General features: G+C 43.0%; 1 protein-coding gene across 1 annotated transcript in view; it reads left to right on the plus strand.

The window, feature by feature from the left end:
* Nucleotides 1–447: 447 nt before the first annotated feature.
* The window catches only part of LOC136864083 (uncharacterized), a 118,004-nt gene continuing 102,917 nt past the window's right edge, over nucleotides 448–15,534 (plus strand). The window contains exon 1 of the mRNA XM_067140635.1: nucleotides 448–607. Within this exon, the coding sequence (XP_066996736.1) occupies nucleotides 557–607 (51 nt within the window). The 5' untranslated portion in view covers nucleotides 448–556. The remainder of the gene's footprint in view (nucleotides 608–15,534) is intronic.

The following is a 15,534-nucleotide window of genomic DNA, read 5'->3' on the forward strand; positions in this document are numbered from 1 at the left end:
ATTACATTCCAAGATTTGTGCAGGAGGGGGGGAGGAGGTTGGATTTAACGAGGAAGATAGATACGAGAAGCGAACAGACATCTCCTCGTTTTGTTACGCATGTTTTTCCGCGCAGGTATATTGTGTGACGTCAGATTCTCTGATTGGCTGTTGAGTGTCTGGTGTCGGCGGCTTGGGATCACGGCATGGTAGGGGGAGCAGATGGTGTAGCACACAAGACAGAAGCAAGATCATTGCGCCGCTGAAGGCTGTCGCTGACGGTCGTCTTCAATCTGCTTAACGTTCTTGTTGTTACCGTTCGTGAGAATATCCGGTGTCTTGCCAAGATGTCACACTCAAGAAAATAGTGTTTGTGCATCCCAGTCTGTTTTTAAACGAGAATATATTTTAATTCCGTTTGTCACCAGTTTTATTGATCTAGTAATTGCCGGCGGCTGCCAACAGATCGAGTGTTGTTCAGTCCAGTGTGTACAATTCCTTCTTACCGTATCGGAATGTATTCTAGTGAATGACAGGTCCGGAGAACTAAACACTAGTGCCCGAACTACAAGTCATCATGAAGGAAGGATTATCGTGGACGATCGACGATCAAGGCTTCATGCTCGAGGTAAATATTTTATTTATTTATTTTATTTATTTATTCATTCCAGACTTACATTTGTGGCGAAGTTAGAGCTTACGGCCCTTTCTTACACTTAATCACTTTAAATAATAAAATTTAAAAATATAAAAGAAGGATGTAAGATACAGTAATTCTACTAGGAAATATACTACGGACAGGTAAAATAAGATTAGGTTACAAATCACTACGGCAATTAGTGTGACAGTAGTAATATAAAGAGGAAACAATAATAATAATAATAATAATATTAATAATGACTGAAGTGCAAAATAGATAAAAGAAAACCCATTCACACAACATACACACAATGTGACTCACACAATTTAGTTATTATGTTCCCAGGAAAAACCTTAGGCAGGCAGATTTGAATTTTTGAGAGGAAGTAACGTGCCGAAGTGGGAGTGTAATCCAGAGTCTCGATTCAGTAACTAAGGGAATTATTGTAGGAATTCGTCCGATTTTTTGGAATTTCAACTTGTGAACCAGAACGGGTACTAATTTCATGGAATGAGGAACCAAACCAAACCAAACCCCATGGCACTACAGCCCTTGAAGGGCCTTGGCCTACCAAGCGACCGCTGCTCAGCCCGAAGGCCTGCAGATTACGAGGTGTCGTGTGGTCAGCACGACGAATCCTCTCAGCCGTTATTCTTGGCTTTCTAGACCGGGGCCGCCATCTCACCGTCAGATAGCTCCTCAGGCTGAGCGGACCTGGAACCAGCCCTCAGGTCCAGGTAAAAATCCCTGACCTGGCCGGGAATCGAACCCGGGGCCTCCGGGTAAGAGGCAGGCACGCTACCCCTACACCACGGGGCCGGCTATGGAATGAGGAAAGGAAATTAATCTTTTTTCTATTTTTTTTTTTTTTTTTTTTTTTTTTTTGCTAGTTGCTTTACGTCGCACCGACACAGATAGGTCTTATGGCGACGATGGGGCAGGAACGGGCTAGGAGTGGGAAGGAAGCGGCCGTGGCCTTAATGAAGGTACAGCCCCAGCATTTGCCTGGTGTGAAAATGGGAAACCACGGAAAACCATTTTCATGGGTGCCGACAGTGGGGTTTGAACCTACTGTCTCTCGAATACTGGATACTGACAATCAATCAATTACTACTGATCTGCATTTAGGGCAGTCGCCCAGGTGGCAGATTCCCTATCTGTTGTTTTCCTAGCATTTCCTTAAATGATTGCAAAGAAATTGGAAATTTATTGAACATCTCCCTTGGTAAGTTATTCCAATCCCTAACTCCCCTTCCTATAAACGAATATTTGCCCCAATTTGTCCTCTTGAATTCCAACTTTATCTTCATATTGCGATCTTTGCTACTTTTAAAGACACCATCCAAACTTATTCGTCTACTGATGTTCTCCCACGCCATCTCTTCACTGACAGCTCGGAACATACCACTTAGTCTCCTTTCTCCCAAGTCTTCACTTACGCGACTGCAGCTATCGAGCTCGGTGAAACGAAAATTAGAAAATAGGTAAGTAGAAATGTTCGTCGAGAGTATTTGGTGAAGAAGTGTCATTAGGTTAATATTCCTTCGTTCGTTTATTTTACTATCATATTTTAAAATGCATCTACTCTATACTAAGAAATCAGATCATTTTCTGGGGTAGACCACACTGTCTAGAACATGGATGATCAGCCTTTACCAACCAGCGTGTCAATTACGGTCTTGTTTATTGCTTTTTGCTGTCGAGAGAGAGAGAGAGAGAGAGAGAGAGAGAGAGAGAGTGGGTTCCGTGGTTCAAATCCCGGTAACTCCATGTGAGATTTGTGCTGGACAAAGCGGAGGCGGGACAGGTTTTTCTCCGGGTACTCTCGTTTTCCCTGTCATCTTTCATTCCAGCAACACTCTCCAGTATCATTTCAGTTCACCTATCAGTCATTAATCATTGCCCCAGAGGACTGCGACAGGCTTCGGCAGCCGGCACAGTTCCTATCCTCGCCACAAGATGGGGGTTTCATTCATTCCATCCCTGACTCTGTCAGTGACAGGAAAAGAAGTTGTAGGTTTTCATTTTCACTGTCTAGTGTGCCATCGATTATTTTCCTTTTACATCATCATGAAATCCCCCTCATTTGACTTCATTTAGGTATTATATTGCATTATATATATAAATCCATTTGACTGAATATTTCATTACGGTATTTTATTTTGCAAGCATCACTGAAAATGGCATTTAAAAACGTAAATATTAATAATAAACTATATTTTCCCCTATTATTATTATTATTATTATTATTATTATTATTATTATTATTCATCTGTTTACCCTCCAGGGGCGCTTTTTCCCTCGGACTCAGCGAGGGGGATGAGAAGATTGGAAGGGATAGACAAGGAAGAGGGAAAGAAGCGGCCGTGGCGTTAAGTTAGGTACCATCCCGGCATTTGCCTGTAGGAGAAGTGGGGAAACCACGAAAAACCACTTCGAGGATTGCTGAGGTGGGAATCGAACCGACCTCTATTCAGTTGACCTCCCGAGGCTGAGTGGACCCCGTTCCAGCTCTCGCACTACTTTTTCAAATTTCGTGCCAGAGCCGGGGCTCCGGGGATGGCAGCAAATCACACTAACCACTACACCACAGAGGCGGACTGACCTATTTATTACTTGTTAAAAACATTAAAATATGTTGGTATGTTGTGTGGTGTGCTACACAAGTTGTGTTGGCGTCTCACCTAGTGGCACGGGTGTCAGGTTCTTTATCCCTATTGTAGGATAAATACTTAGTATAAAATTGGAGTTCCTGTTTCATACAGAATGGAATTTATTTGGTGAATTCACCAAGCGATGGCCTGCAGAGGTGAGGGCGTGGTTAGCGCGACCGAGCCCACTATCCCACAGTCACATAGCACCTCATGTAGGCTGAGTAGACCTCGAACCAGCCTTCAGATCCAGGCGACCCGGCTGACAATCGAAGCCGGAGAGGGAGGCCCCGCTCATGTGTAATCATGAAATTCTCCTTGTGATGGCACAGAGCGTGTGTTGAACACTTGATGTTTTGAAGCTAGGAAATAAACAACCTGTTCGTATCTCGTCGAGGAGAAGAGATCAGCCATATCGTTTACTATAATCAGGCCGCTATTGATCTCCAGTACGTGAGGGGATTCATTTGTAATTAAAGAAACTACGGCAGTTAGTCTAAAGGGTTAGATCCCCCTCTCCCATGGAAGTTTTACAAAAATAAAATAAACGTCCGCCTCTGTGGTGTAGTGGTTAGCGTGTTTAGCTGCCACCCCCACCCCGGAGGCCCGCGTTACACTCCCGGGTCTGCAACGAAATTTGAAAAGTTATAGAACGTGGTGCATTCAGCCTCGGGAGGTCAACTGAGTAGAGGTGGATTATATTCCCACCCCAGCCATCTTCGAAATTATTTTCCGTGGTTTCCCACTTCTCCTCCAGGCAAATGTGGGGATGGAACGTAACATAAGGCCACGGCCTCTTACTTCCCTCTTCCTTTTCTTTTCCTTGCCTGTCCCTTCCAATCTTCCCATCTCCCCCACAAGGCCCCTGTTCAGCATAGCAGGTGTGAGGTATTGGTCCTCCTTTCCAGTTGTATCCCGGGCCGAAAGTCGTACGCTCCAGGTCACTGCCCTTGAGGTGGTAGAGGTGGGATCCCTCGCTGAGTCCGATGAAAAAACTGATACTGGAGGGTAAACATATTAAGAAAGAAAGAAAGAAAGAAAATAAAATAAAATAAACAAAAGCTGACAATAAACAATACGTAAACTAAATAAACATTCGTAGACATAATTGTAGAACCAACAGATCTGTTGAGTCTATTTTCTAAGAAACCTCGAAAGTTGGATGTTAGATTGTAAACTGAACTTACCATTCTTTGAAAAAGTGTTGACCTTGATCGTATCTTTCTTGTTCTGTATTTGAATGTAAGATTTTGTAGTGTTCTGTAGTCTGAATATCAACATAATTCACTTGTTTCAATGTGGTTATAATGAATGACAAGTCTTGGATGTGCGCACCACACAGACACAGGCACATTAATTGTGTTCTATCATCATTTTCTAACTATAACCCACCACCACCACCACCACCTCCAATCGGCTGATCGTGGCTGCGCTACTGGTGTATTATCTGCGCACTTTTTAGCGATAGATTTACACCCTAATGCTGAATCGGTTGACCTCGGTTATCTTCGAGATTCGTATCGGCAACCTTTCAAACATAAACTAAGAATCGCTTATCATAGCTGTGCGACATCTGGCGTACACTTTAAGTACTCGTACTGTTGTTGTTTACACAGTAAATACAAACTATAGAATTCATGCTAGGAACACGTTTCGCATCGGGAAGTGTTATATACTATTATATATTGTGTTCTTGACACATTTGTTGGCGTAAGATAATAAAGGTTTAGAAAATTCATATAGATCGATCATATTATCGATTCAATTCAGATTTCATTTCCATTCAGTTGGCAGTACTACCCGAACTGGCAGTACTCCCTTCTTACTCCTCAACCGAGTACAAAAATCTATCACTAAAAAGTGCGCATACAATAAGCACCTCATTTCAACGGAGAAATTTGTTCGAATTATTTCCTTGTGTTCTCGTACTGATGAGCGAGAGTTAGTGAATTTAAAATTGATGTTCGTATTTTTTCTTTCTGTTTTTGGATGGAAAACAAGTTTTTCGTGTAATGCTCATCCTTGTGAAAGCAGCTCTATATTACCTCGACTGAGTTGCGAGTGAGCCAGACGACGCTCACGTCTGTTTGCAACATCTCAGATCAGTTTCGTGTTAACGCTATACTGAAATTCAACTCAAGAGCTTAGGAAAAGTATCCTTCCGCACGTAAGCACGTCCCCTGTTCCCCCTTCCCATCTCCGTTCTCCATCTCCGCCACAACCAGCTTATCATTAACGCCGCGCGTCTATCTGACAAGTACTTCATTCTGAAATAGTAAAGCATCAAACGAAATCACATCCTTTCACATAGCTGTACTTTGATTACGTACCATACCTATTTATTCCTTTACTGACCATGTAAAACCTACAGATTACTGACGAATACCGAGGCAAGAGAAGCAAGGTTTATTTTTATTTCATAATGCAATTTGTGTGAGGCACAAGGGGACTTACAGCGCTCTCGTGCAACGACTGTCTGTAGTAGTTTCTCACATTTCAAAAAGCTGAAACAAAACACCTGTGAGTGGGATTGTAAAATACAATGTTTTCAGGAATGTTGTAAATATTGTAGTCTCGTCATTCGGAAGGTAAAAAGGAACTCATGATCCCCCTTATGCCAACACTTCTGCAGGCAGAGGGCGGTTACGAGTATAAAGCAAAATACAAATCATTATTATTATCATCGAATACGCCAAGGATCTTATTCCCGTACCGTGTTAAGGCCCTTCCTGTTTTATTTACGGCGAGTGCTGAGCTGACACATCAACATATCGCGGGAGACTTGGATTTTCCGTGGAGTTTAAATTCCACGCGAGCGGCGTAAACACTGTACACAGAAACGCCGGTCAGCTGCGCGGTGTTTTTCACCATGTCTTCCACAGTCCACAGCGGATTCTCATCTCGTAGGCTACTGTAAACGTTTAAAACAATTTAGTTTAGATTTCCTACTTAATTTTTCTCCACTTTTGTTAGCTTTAAAGTATTTCACAGCGGACTCAAGCGTCACAGCATCACACACGTCTTGCTCACAGCTGGCAGCCATTATGAATTCAGAGCATGCTGTTGCAGCCAATATTGCCAACAGTTTTCTTGGATCCATCTTCAACGTCGCACATATTATGCGAACGTATCAGCAATGGAATGAACTCGAACAAAGCTTACTAAGTACACAGTGCAATAATATATCAATATCATATTAAATAATTATTATTTTGCTACAAACACCACTGAGAACAATAACTATTCATTGCCATCTACGTATCAAATACAAGAGTTGGTAACGAACCCGAATAACATACAACCTGTGATATATTTTCCATATTTATGCAGGGCAAAAATTTGTAATTTGTCTAGTCAGTTCACCAGAATATCTAACCAAACTGAAGGAAGCTCCTGACTTCAGGAACAAGTAACAAACCTAGGGAACTATTTGGCGCTGCGGAAGCCTTTTCACCGACCAGAAGTCTGACTAACATCAAAGGGACCGCTAAGGTCTTGAGTTGACTCTCAGTATAGCAGTGTGCCCAGACATCGAGAGTCTTAAAGGAATTGGCGCCACATCCCGGGATCCTCAACAGTCAACTCGATATCGCACAATGATTAAGAGGGGAATTCCTCAAGGCAGTATTATTGGACCTTTATGTTTTCTTATACCTATATATCAATGATATGTGTAAAGAAGTGTAATCAGAAATAAGGCTTTTTGCAGATGATATTTTTCTGTGAAAAACCTACAACCTGTTTTCCAGTCATTGACCGGGTCAGGGATGTAATGAATGAAACATATATATGGGGTCGCCACTCCCAAGGTGATTTTATTAATGAGTGATAAATGCTATGAAATGATAATGGAGAGTGTTGCTGGAATGAAAGACGACAGGGAAAACCGGAGTACCCGGAGAAAAACCTGTCCCGCCTCCGCTTTGTCCAGCACAAACCTCACATGGAGTGACCGGGATTTGAACCACGGTATCCAGCGGTGAGAGGCCGACCGCTGCCGTCTGAGCCACGGAGGCTTCGATGTTTTTCTGTACAGAGTAATAAACAAGTTACAAGATTGTGAGCAACTTCAAAATGACCTCGATAATGTTGTGAGATGGACAGAAGGCAATGGTATGACGATAAACGGGGTTAAAAGTCAGGTTGTGAGTTTCACTAATAGGAAAAGTCCTCTCAGTTTTAATTACTGCGTTGATGGGGTGGAAGCTCTCTTTGGGGATCATTGTAAGTACCTAGGTCTTAATATAAGGAAAGATCTTCATTGGGGTAATCACATAAATATGATTGTAAATAAAGGGTACGGATCTCTGCACATGGTTATGAGGGTATTTAGGGATTGTAGTAAGGATGTAAAGGAGAGGGCATATAAGTCTCTGGTAAGACCCCAACTAGAGTATGGGACCCTCACCAGGATTACTTGATTCAAGAACTGGAAAAAAATCCAAAGAAAAGCAGCTCGATTTTTTCTGGGTGATTTCCGACAAAAGAGTAGCGTTGCAAAAATATTGAAAAGTTTGGGCTGGGAAGACTTGGGAGAAAGGAGACGAGCTGCTCGACTAAGTCGTATGTTCGGAGCTTTCAGTGGAGAGATGGCGTGGAATGACATCAGTACACGAATAAGTTTGAGTGGTGTCTTTAAAAGTAGGAAAGATCACAATATGAAGATAAAGTTGGAATTCAAGAGGACAAATTGGGGAAGCTATTCGTTTATAGGAAGGGGAGTTAGGGATTGGAATAATTTACCAAGGGAGATGTTCAATCAATTTCTAATTTCTTTGCAATCATTTAAGAAAAGCCTAGGAAAACAAGAGAGAGCGAATCTGCCACCTGGGCAACTGCCCTAAATGCAGATCAGAAGTGATTGATTGAAGAGACAATCAGGTCAACGGATCTTTCATCAATCTGTGATTGTCGACGAACTTGATGCTGGTTCAATTGTTGCTCAGTCTAAAATTCGTGCTATTTGTGTAAGTTTATCAACATTGCAGTAGCGAAATTGGACTGCTCGGACTTCGTAGGCCAGGTATGGCAATAAGTTAGTCAACATTGCAGTAGCGAGATGTCCGACTTGTTGGCTGAATGGTCAGCATACTGGTCTTCGGTTCAGAGAGTCCCGGGTACGATTCCCGGCCGAGTCGGGGATTTTAACCTCCATTGGTTAATTCCAGTGGCTCGGAGGCTGGGTGTTTGTGCTGTCCCCAACATCCCTGCAACTCACATATCACACATAACACTATCCTCCACCACAATAATACACAGTTACCTATACATGGCAGATGCTGCCCACCCTCATCGGAGAATCTGCCTTACAAGGGCTGGACCCGGTTAGAAATAGCCACAGGAAATTATTAGTAGCAAGATCGCCGCTCTGAATTGGGCTGCCCGGACTTCACAAAATATTTCTATATTACCTAGGCCAGATGGCAAACCTTGTCCAACTAGTGTGTCAGTTAAGGTCCTGTGTATTGTCTTCTATTGTCTGAGTGTGCGGTTGTTTATTTCCTTTTTAAAATCATCATGAAACCCCCTTCTTCGACTTCTTTTAGGTATTAGATTGCAGTGTATATAAATCCACTCGACTCAATATTTCATGATATTATTTTCCAAACATCATTGAAAATTACATTTTTAAAACAGGTACATTTTAGGAATAAAATATATTCTTCAACCTAATGAAAACTAGCGGCGAGGATAGGTATTGCACCGCACTCATCTGGGGCAATAATTAATGACTCACAGATGAAATGAAATGATAAAGGAGAGTGTTGCTGGAATGAATGATGACAGGAAAAACCGGAGTACCCGGAGAAAAACCTGTCCCGTCTCCGCTTTGTCCAGCACAAATCTCACAGTGAGTGACCGGGATTTGAACCCCGGAATTCAGTGGGGAGAGGCCAGCGCGTTTCCACCTGAGCCACGGAGGCTCTGCTTTAACCTAAGACAACTTGTAAGAAATGTGGTCATAGAATTAAGTGTTACATACTTGTTTATTAAAATGTAATGCTAAAATATTTTAGCATGTTGTGTGGCGTGCCACAAAATCGTGTTGGCATGTCACCTAATTGCACGCGTGTCATACGTTCGCCATCCCTGACCTAGGCTTATATAAAAATATATTTTGGGAATCCCTATCTTGTATTTGCGTACATTTCTTTTCAATCTCGAGCGTCGAAAGGGTCTAAGTTCTGCATAACGAGTGCTAATCCTTATGTCTCGATCACATTATTTATCCTCACTTCACTGGAATCGGCTCAACGTCCAGATTTTAATGTCTTAGACGACCGAGTAGAGCAGGGATAATAACAAGTCAAGGCATTTCCAATTCATGTGAGGTGTTCTAACCAGCCAGTTGCTCTATAAATGTGTCTACATCTCATTTGCATGCCCATGGACGAAGACGCCTTTCCGGTATGACGCAACGCAACAATACATTATTTTCTTGTAGACCAATTATGTTTGCATTTAAATTCTCAAGCCGGACTTTAAATGTGTTCTGTATAATGTTTGTGTAACTGAGTGGAACGAGGCTAGCGGTGTTGGCTCTGTTCCATTTCCCAGATCAACGCGCAGTTGTAAATAGTTCCGGGAAAAGTAAAGCATTAGATTGCAGGTGAAGAGAATAGGAAGTACGGCTCTTCTCCTTGGGCCTCGTAGGCCCAGATTCGATTCTTGCCAACTCGCCTCCTTTGATCATGTGTCCGAAAAGAGCTCCGCCACTTCGGGCAAGGACATGAATTTGTATTAAAATGTGAATGTTTCCAACTTTGAATTTACTTGAGGAAAGTATTCCTACCACCTACACCCGTAATATTTAAAGAAGCATTCTGACAGATAGGGCTGGAGGGAAGAGCACTGTACAGTGTTGCCACATTCCTGCATTCCGTTCTCCTTCCCCTCGTTTCTAGCTCACTTGTTCGTTCGTTCCGACCGCTCAAAAGTGAGAGGTTTGGCAATTCCAAGTAACTCGACCTGGCCAGCAGGCTTATCTCCATGGCAACCGCAGTGTGCACGCCCACGTTTCCATAGCAACCATACCCCTACTCCCTTCTCCCCTCCCAGGCAGGCAGTAAACGGACCTCCTTCTAAGAACTGTCAGAATGCTTCTTTCAATATTACGGGTATAGCTCTCGAAATTCGCATAAGAATTTTTAAGAAGGGTAGTAGTAGTAGTGGTGGTGGTGGTGGTGGTGGTGGTGGTGGTGGTGATAATTGTTTCAAGAGGAAATGCAACGAAGCAACCATTCTTTATATCAGCCATTCCCAATCTGTGGTCCGCAGAGAATTAAAGATAATTGCAGTTCTCTGTTTTACTGTCAGTTTCACCTCACTACGCCTACACTTCAGATCTAAGTGTGTGTACTCACTGAAAGACATTACCGTCGGTAGAAAAACGTAAGCTACCATAAGAATTAGTGCCTCAACCTATATATGACAAGTCCTGGGCTGTAGAATAACATGCACGGTATGGCCTGCCTGTCGTAAGAGGCAACATTTTTTAGAACTTGCTTTACGTCGCACCGACACAGACAGGTCTTATGGCGACGATGGAATAGGAAAGGCCTAGGAGTGGTAAGTAATCGGGCGTGGTCTTAATTAAGGTACAGCCCCAGCATTTGCCTGGTGTGGAAATGGGAAACTAGGGAAGGAAAACCATCTTCAGAGCTGCCGACAGTGGCGCTCGAACCCGGATGCTAGCTCACAACTGCGCGCCCCTAACCGCACGGCCAACTCGCCCGGAAAGGTCTAAGTTCTGCATAACGAGAGCTAATCCTTATGTCTCAATCACATTATTTATCCTCAAATTCACTGGAATGGGCTCAACGTCCAGATTTTAATGTCTTAGACAACCGAGTAGAGCAGGGCTAATGAAATGAAATGGCGTATGGCTTTCAGTGCCGGGAGTGTCCGAGAACAAGTTCGGCTCGTCAGATGCAGATCTTTTGAGTTGACTCCCGCAGGCGACCTGCGCGTCGTGATGAGGATGAAATTATGATGAAGACCACACATACGCCCAGCCCCCGTGCCAGCGAAATTAACCAATTAAGGTTACAATTCCCGACCTTGCCGGGAATCGAACCCGGGACCCCTGTGACCAAAGGCCAGCGCGCTAACCATTTAGCTATGGAGCCGGACAGAGCAGGGCTAATAACTGTCAAGTCATTTACAATTCATGTGAGATGTTCTAACCAGTCAGTTGGATCAGTTTCCACTTGGAAGGCTGAAATTATTTTATCCGATATCTCTTTTGCCTTGTATGAAAGTGGTAGGACCATATTGAGGACTGCTGGTGGCGGGGTTGGTTCGAACAATCGGAACCCGAACCGCTGACCGAATTCTCTCGATGAGAAGAAGAATGCGGTGCTTGTGGGATACACTTTCCACCATGACTGAGGAGATTGTTGCTCCGTCATGCATCAAGAGTTAAGCGACCGAATCCGAAACAGAATTAAATATTTGTTTGTATTTTACGTATACTGAAATTGGCACGTGGAAGGCCAAAATGATTCAGTTCTACTTTCATACCCAAACCTGGCAAGTCATTCGATACCCAATATTCACTCTCTTCTTCCTTTTGCTATTGGCTTTACGTCGCATCGACACAGACAGGTCTTATGGCGACGATGGGACAGGAAAGGGCTAGGACTGGGAAGGAAGCGGCCGTGGCCTTAATTAAGATACAGCCCCGGCATTTGCTTGGTATGAAAATGGGAAACCACGAAAAACCATCTTCAGGGCTGCCGACAGTGGGGTTCGAACCCACTATCTCCCGAATACTGGATACTGGCCGCACTTAAGCGACTGCAGCTATCGAGCTCGGTGCTCTCTTCTTCTGGCCGACTGTCACTTCAGATGAATGCTGCGATAATATCATACGATATCCTCTGTCTTGGGGACGGGCTGCACAGCAGGTGTCTGGAAGGACATTTGGGAGTTGGTCTAGTTGTTGAAAGCACCGAGTTATTTGGCCGTGAGGTTAGGGGCGCGCAGCTGTGAGCTTGCATCCGGGAGATAGTGGGTTCCAACCCCACTGTCTGCAGCCCTAAAGATGGTTTTCCAGCAAATGCTGGGGTGGTTCCTTAATTAAGGCCACGGCCGCTTTCTTCCCATTTCTAGCCCTTTCCTATCCCATCGTGGCCATAAGACCTATATGTGTAGGTGCAACGTAAAAAAAAACAAGTTTTTAAAAGCCTCGATTTATTTTCCTTATACAGTGTGGCAGTATTGCCAAGGTCTCCGAGTAGGAGCTATTTTTCTCTCTGTTTTATGAGTTTTTTATTTCTTGGGTTAGATGTAAATTAGGCCTGGTAATGATATATGGTAGGAGGCGGTAGGAGGAATGATCCATTTTGTTTTATGGGTATTGTGAACATGTATTTGGGCGAAAGCCTGCTATGTTCAATGAGCAATAAATAAATAAATAAATAAATTAAAAGCCTGGAGAGGTGACGCGCGCTCACTGCGTCAAATGCTCTCGGCTCTTATTCTATACTGGGGCCGCCATCTCACCGTCAGATACTCCCTCAGTTGTTGGTCACTCCTCGTATCCAGGTAAACATACCTGACCTGGCCTGGAATGGAACCCGCGTCCTCTGCTTAAGAGTCAGGCTCTGTATTTTGCCGATAGCGTTTTCCACCAACACAGACGAACAAACCAGAATATTAACTTCTTGTGTACGTACAGGTGTGCAGGCTAATGAACCCTTTTCCTTTTCCTTTTCCTTTTAAAAGTACACGTGACATACGGCAGCGGAACTATGAGTCACGGTTCACTTGGGGCGTAGACACCGTACTTCCGTCGTAGTATCGAACTCATGTCCGTTGTCTTGTAACTCCACATGGCTCACTTTGAGGCACAGGTAGTCGCACCCCATTACTCAACAGGTGCTCTGGTAGAATAAAACGGAACGTCGAAATTGAGGTGCAAGTAGCCTAAATGGCGTCAAATTAAAATAGCTGCACACGGAAAGTGAGGGTATATTTATATTATTATTATTATTATTATTATTATTATTATTATTATTTGTTCATTCCCTGTTCTTCTCCTTCTTCAGTTTATTAAGGTCGACACTTGCTTTGGAAGTGCAGTTTTACGCCCGGTTCCCCTACCCTACCTATTCTCTGTTGCGCGCTTCTGTTATGGTTGGTAATGTTATGTTCTGAAACCTAAAGGAGCTGGACTAACGCCATAAATTTTAAATCGAGAGATGCTATTTCTTGATAGATTCATCTGCCTGTTGGTGCAGAGCTGCAGTCTCATTTGACAGTCCAGCGATGAAAGCAATGGCAAACTGCCTCACTTACCCATAACCTTTGACAATCCAACAAGGTTGGTGCTATTGCCGACGGCCAGACAGTTCTTGTTTACTCCGATCTTAAATGAAACCTCATAACTCGAACTATCATGGAAGCCGAAGTTTTGAGTTAAGACGCGTTATGAAAAATATCGATCCTCAGATGTCCATCAAACCCCATGTTGCAATAATTATAGTTTTTCGGTCTAATGGCAAAAAAAGCCTCACAAAATCATGATTTGGACATGAAGTTAGTCCAAATGATTTTACATTTTACTAATGACACTTCGTATAGAAAAAATATATATAATAAGAGTTTTGTCTGTACATCACACAGAATTTGAAAAGAATGATATTTCTGTATCGGTCATGTCAACAATAACAAGGAAATGCACTTTTTACTTTCCCGTAATGTCTGTCTGTCTGTCTGTCTGTCTGTCTGTCTGTCTGTCTGTCTGACTGTCTGTCTGTCTGTGTGTGTGTGTATGTACGTACACGCATCGCGAGAAAACGGCTGAAGAGAATTTAATGAAAATCGGCATGTAAAATCGGGGGATGGGCCACTACAATCTAGGCTATAAATCATGTTATTCACGCTGAGTGAAATGGTAGTTTAGGAGAAGGCCAGAAATTTAATTCTCAAATATTTACATTATTAGTGGTCCTATCGATACACACTACATAACTAAAGTTAGGTTAGAATTAAATTTTTTAATCATTTATGTCTTATACATTTTTAATGTACAAGCTATGATAACAGATGTTCATGAATTGCGTTTTTGCAAGCAAGCTGATGTACATCACACCGACACAGATAGGTCTTACGGCGACGATGGGATAGGAAAGGGCTAGGAGTGGGAAGGAAGTCCCCGTGGCCTTAATTAAGGTACAGCCACAACATTTGCCTGGTGTGAAAATGGGAAACCACGGAACACCATCCTCATGGCTGCCGACAGTGGGGTTCGAACCCACTATCTCCCGACTACTGGATTACATTTTTGTTCCTAAGTCCATATCAGCGCCGAGCCACGGAAAATGGGTTGACAGAAATGAAAATCGGTATATAGAGTCGGGGAATAAGAAACTACAGACTAAGTTATAAACAATTTTATTCACTCTGGATGAAATTGTAGTTTAGGGGAAGGCACCTAAAATTTAATTTTTAAATACCTATGTTATTGGCCCTATCGGAAAGTTCTACATAACAAAAGTTACAGAGAATACAATTTCCGATAATTTATGTTTTGTTCAGTTTTACCGTACCGACTATGATAAGAGTGGTACTTCACAGAGTCGGAAGAAAACTAAATGTGAAGGCCTACAATATCGAAAGCGCATAACATTGATCAATAATATGACATCCATTGTTTGTTGTGATGTTCTTTGTCTCTTATGCTGCCACTCAACTCCGATAGATGTCCGACTCGTTGGCTGAATGGTCAGCGGGTTCCGGGTTCGATTCCCGGCTGGGTCGGGGATTTTAACCTTAATTGGTTATTTCCAATGGCTCGGGGGCTGGGTGTGTGTGGCGTATTCAGCATAAGATATCATCCCAGGTAGGGCCCTCATCTTCACAGACATGCAGGTCGTCCGCCGTTAGGTTAGGCCGTCTACGAGAAAAAGACCCGCACTAGGCCTCGTCGGAGGCCATACGCCATTATCATTACTCCGATAGATGAGATTACTGCTGCGTACCGAGTATAATAAGATTACTGAATTTTGGCGGGAAATACCTGAGAAGTTAGAAAAATTTCTTCTTTAGCATGCCATTCCTCTGGTTCATTCATACTGCTGGTACGTAACCCACAGGTTCATCGTAGTATTCCAGCTATTCGATCCTTACCGTGACGCGCTGTTTTGAATGAGCAGTGTGCACAATTAAGACAGAAGCTCACTTAGTAGTAGTAGTAGTAGTAGTAGTAGTAGTAGTAGTAGTAGTAGTAGTATGACCTGGTCTAGAATTTCAATTTAG

The sequence above is a fragment of the Anabrus simplex genome, chromosome 1 (assembly GCF_040414725.1).
Source record: "Anabrus simplex isolate iqAnaSimp1 chromosome 1, ASM4041472v1, whole genome shotgun sequence".
NCBI lineage: Eukaryota > Metazoa > Arthropoda > Insecta > Orthoptera > Tettigoniidae > Anabrus > Anabrus simplex.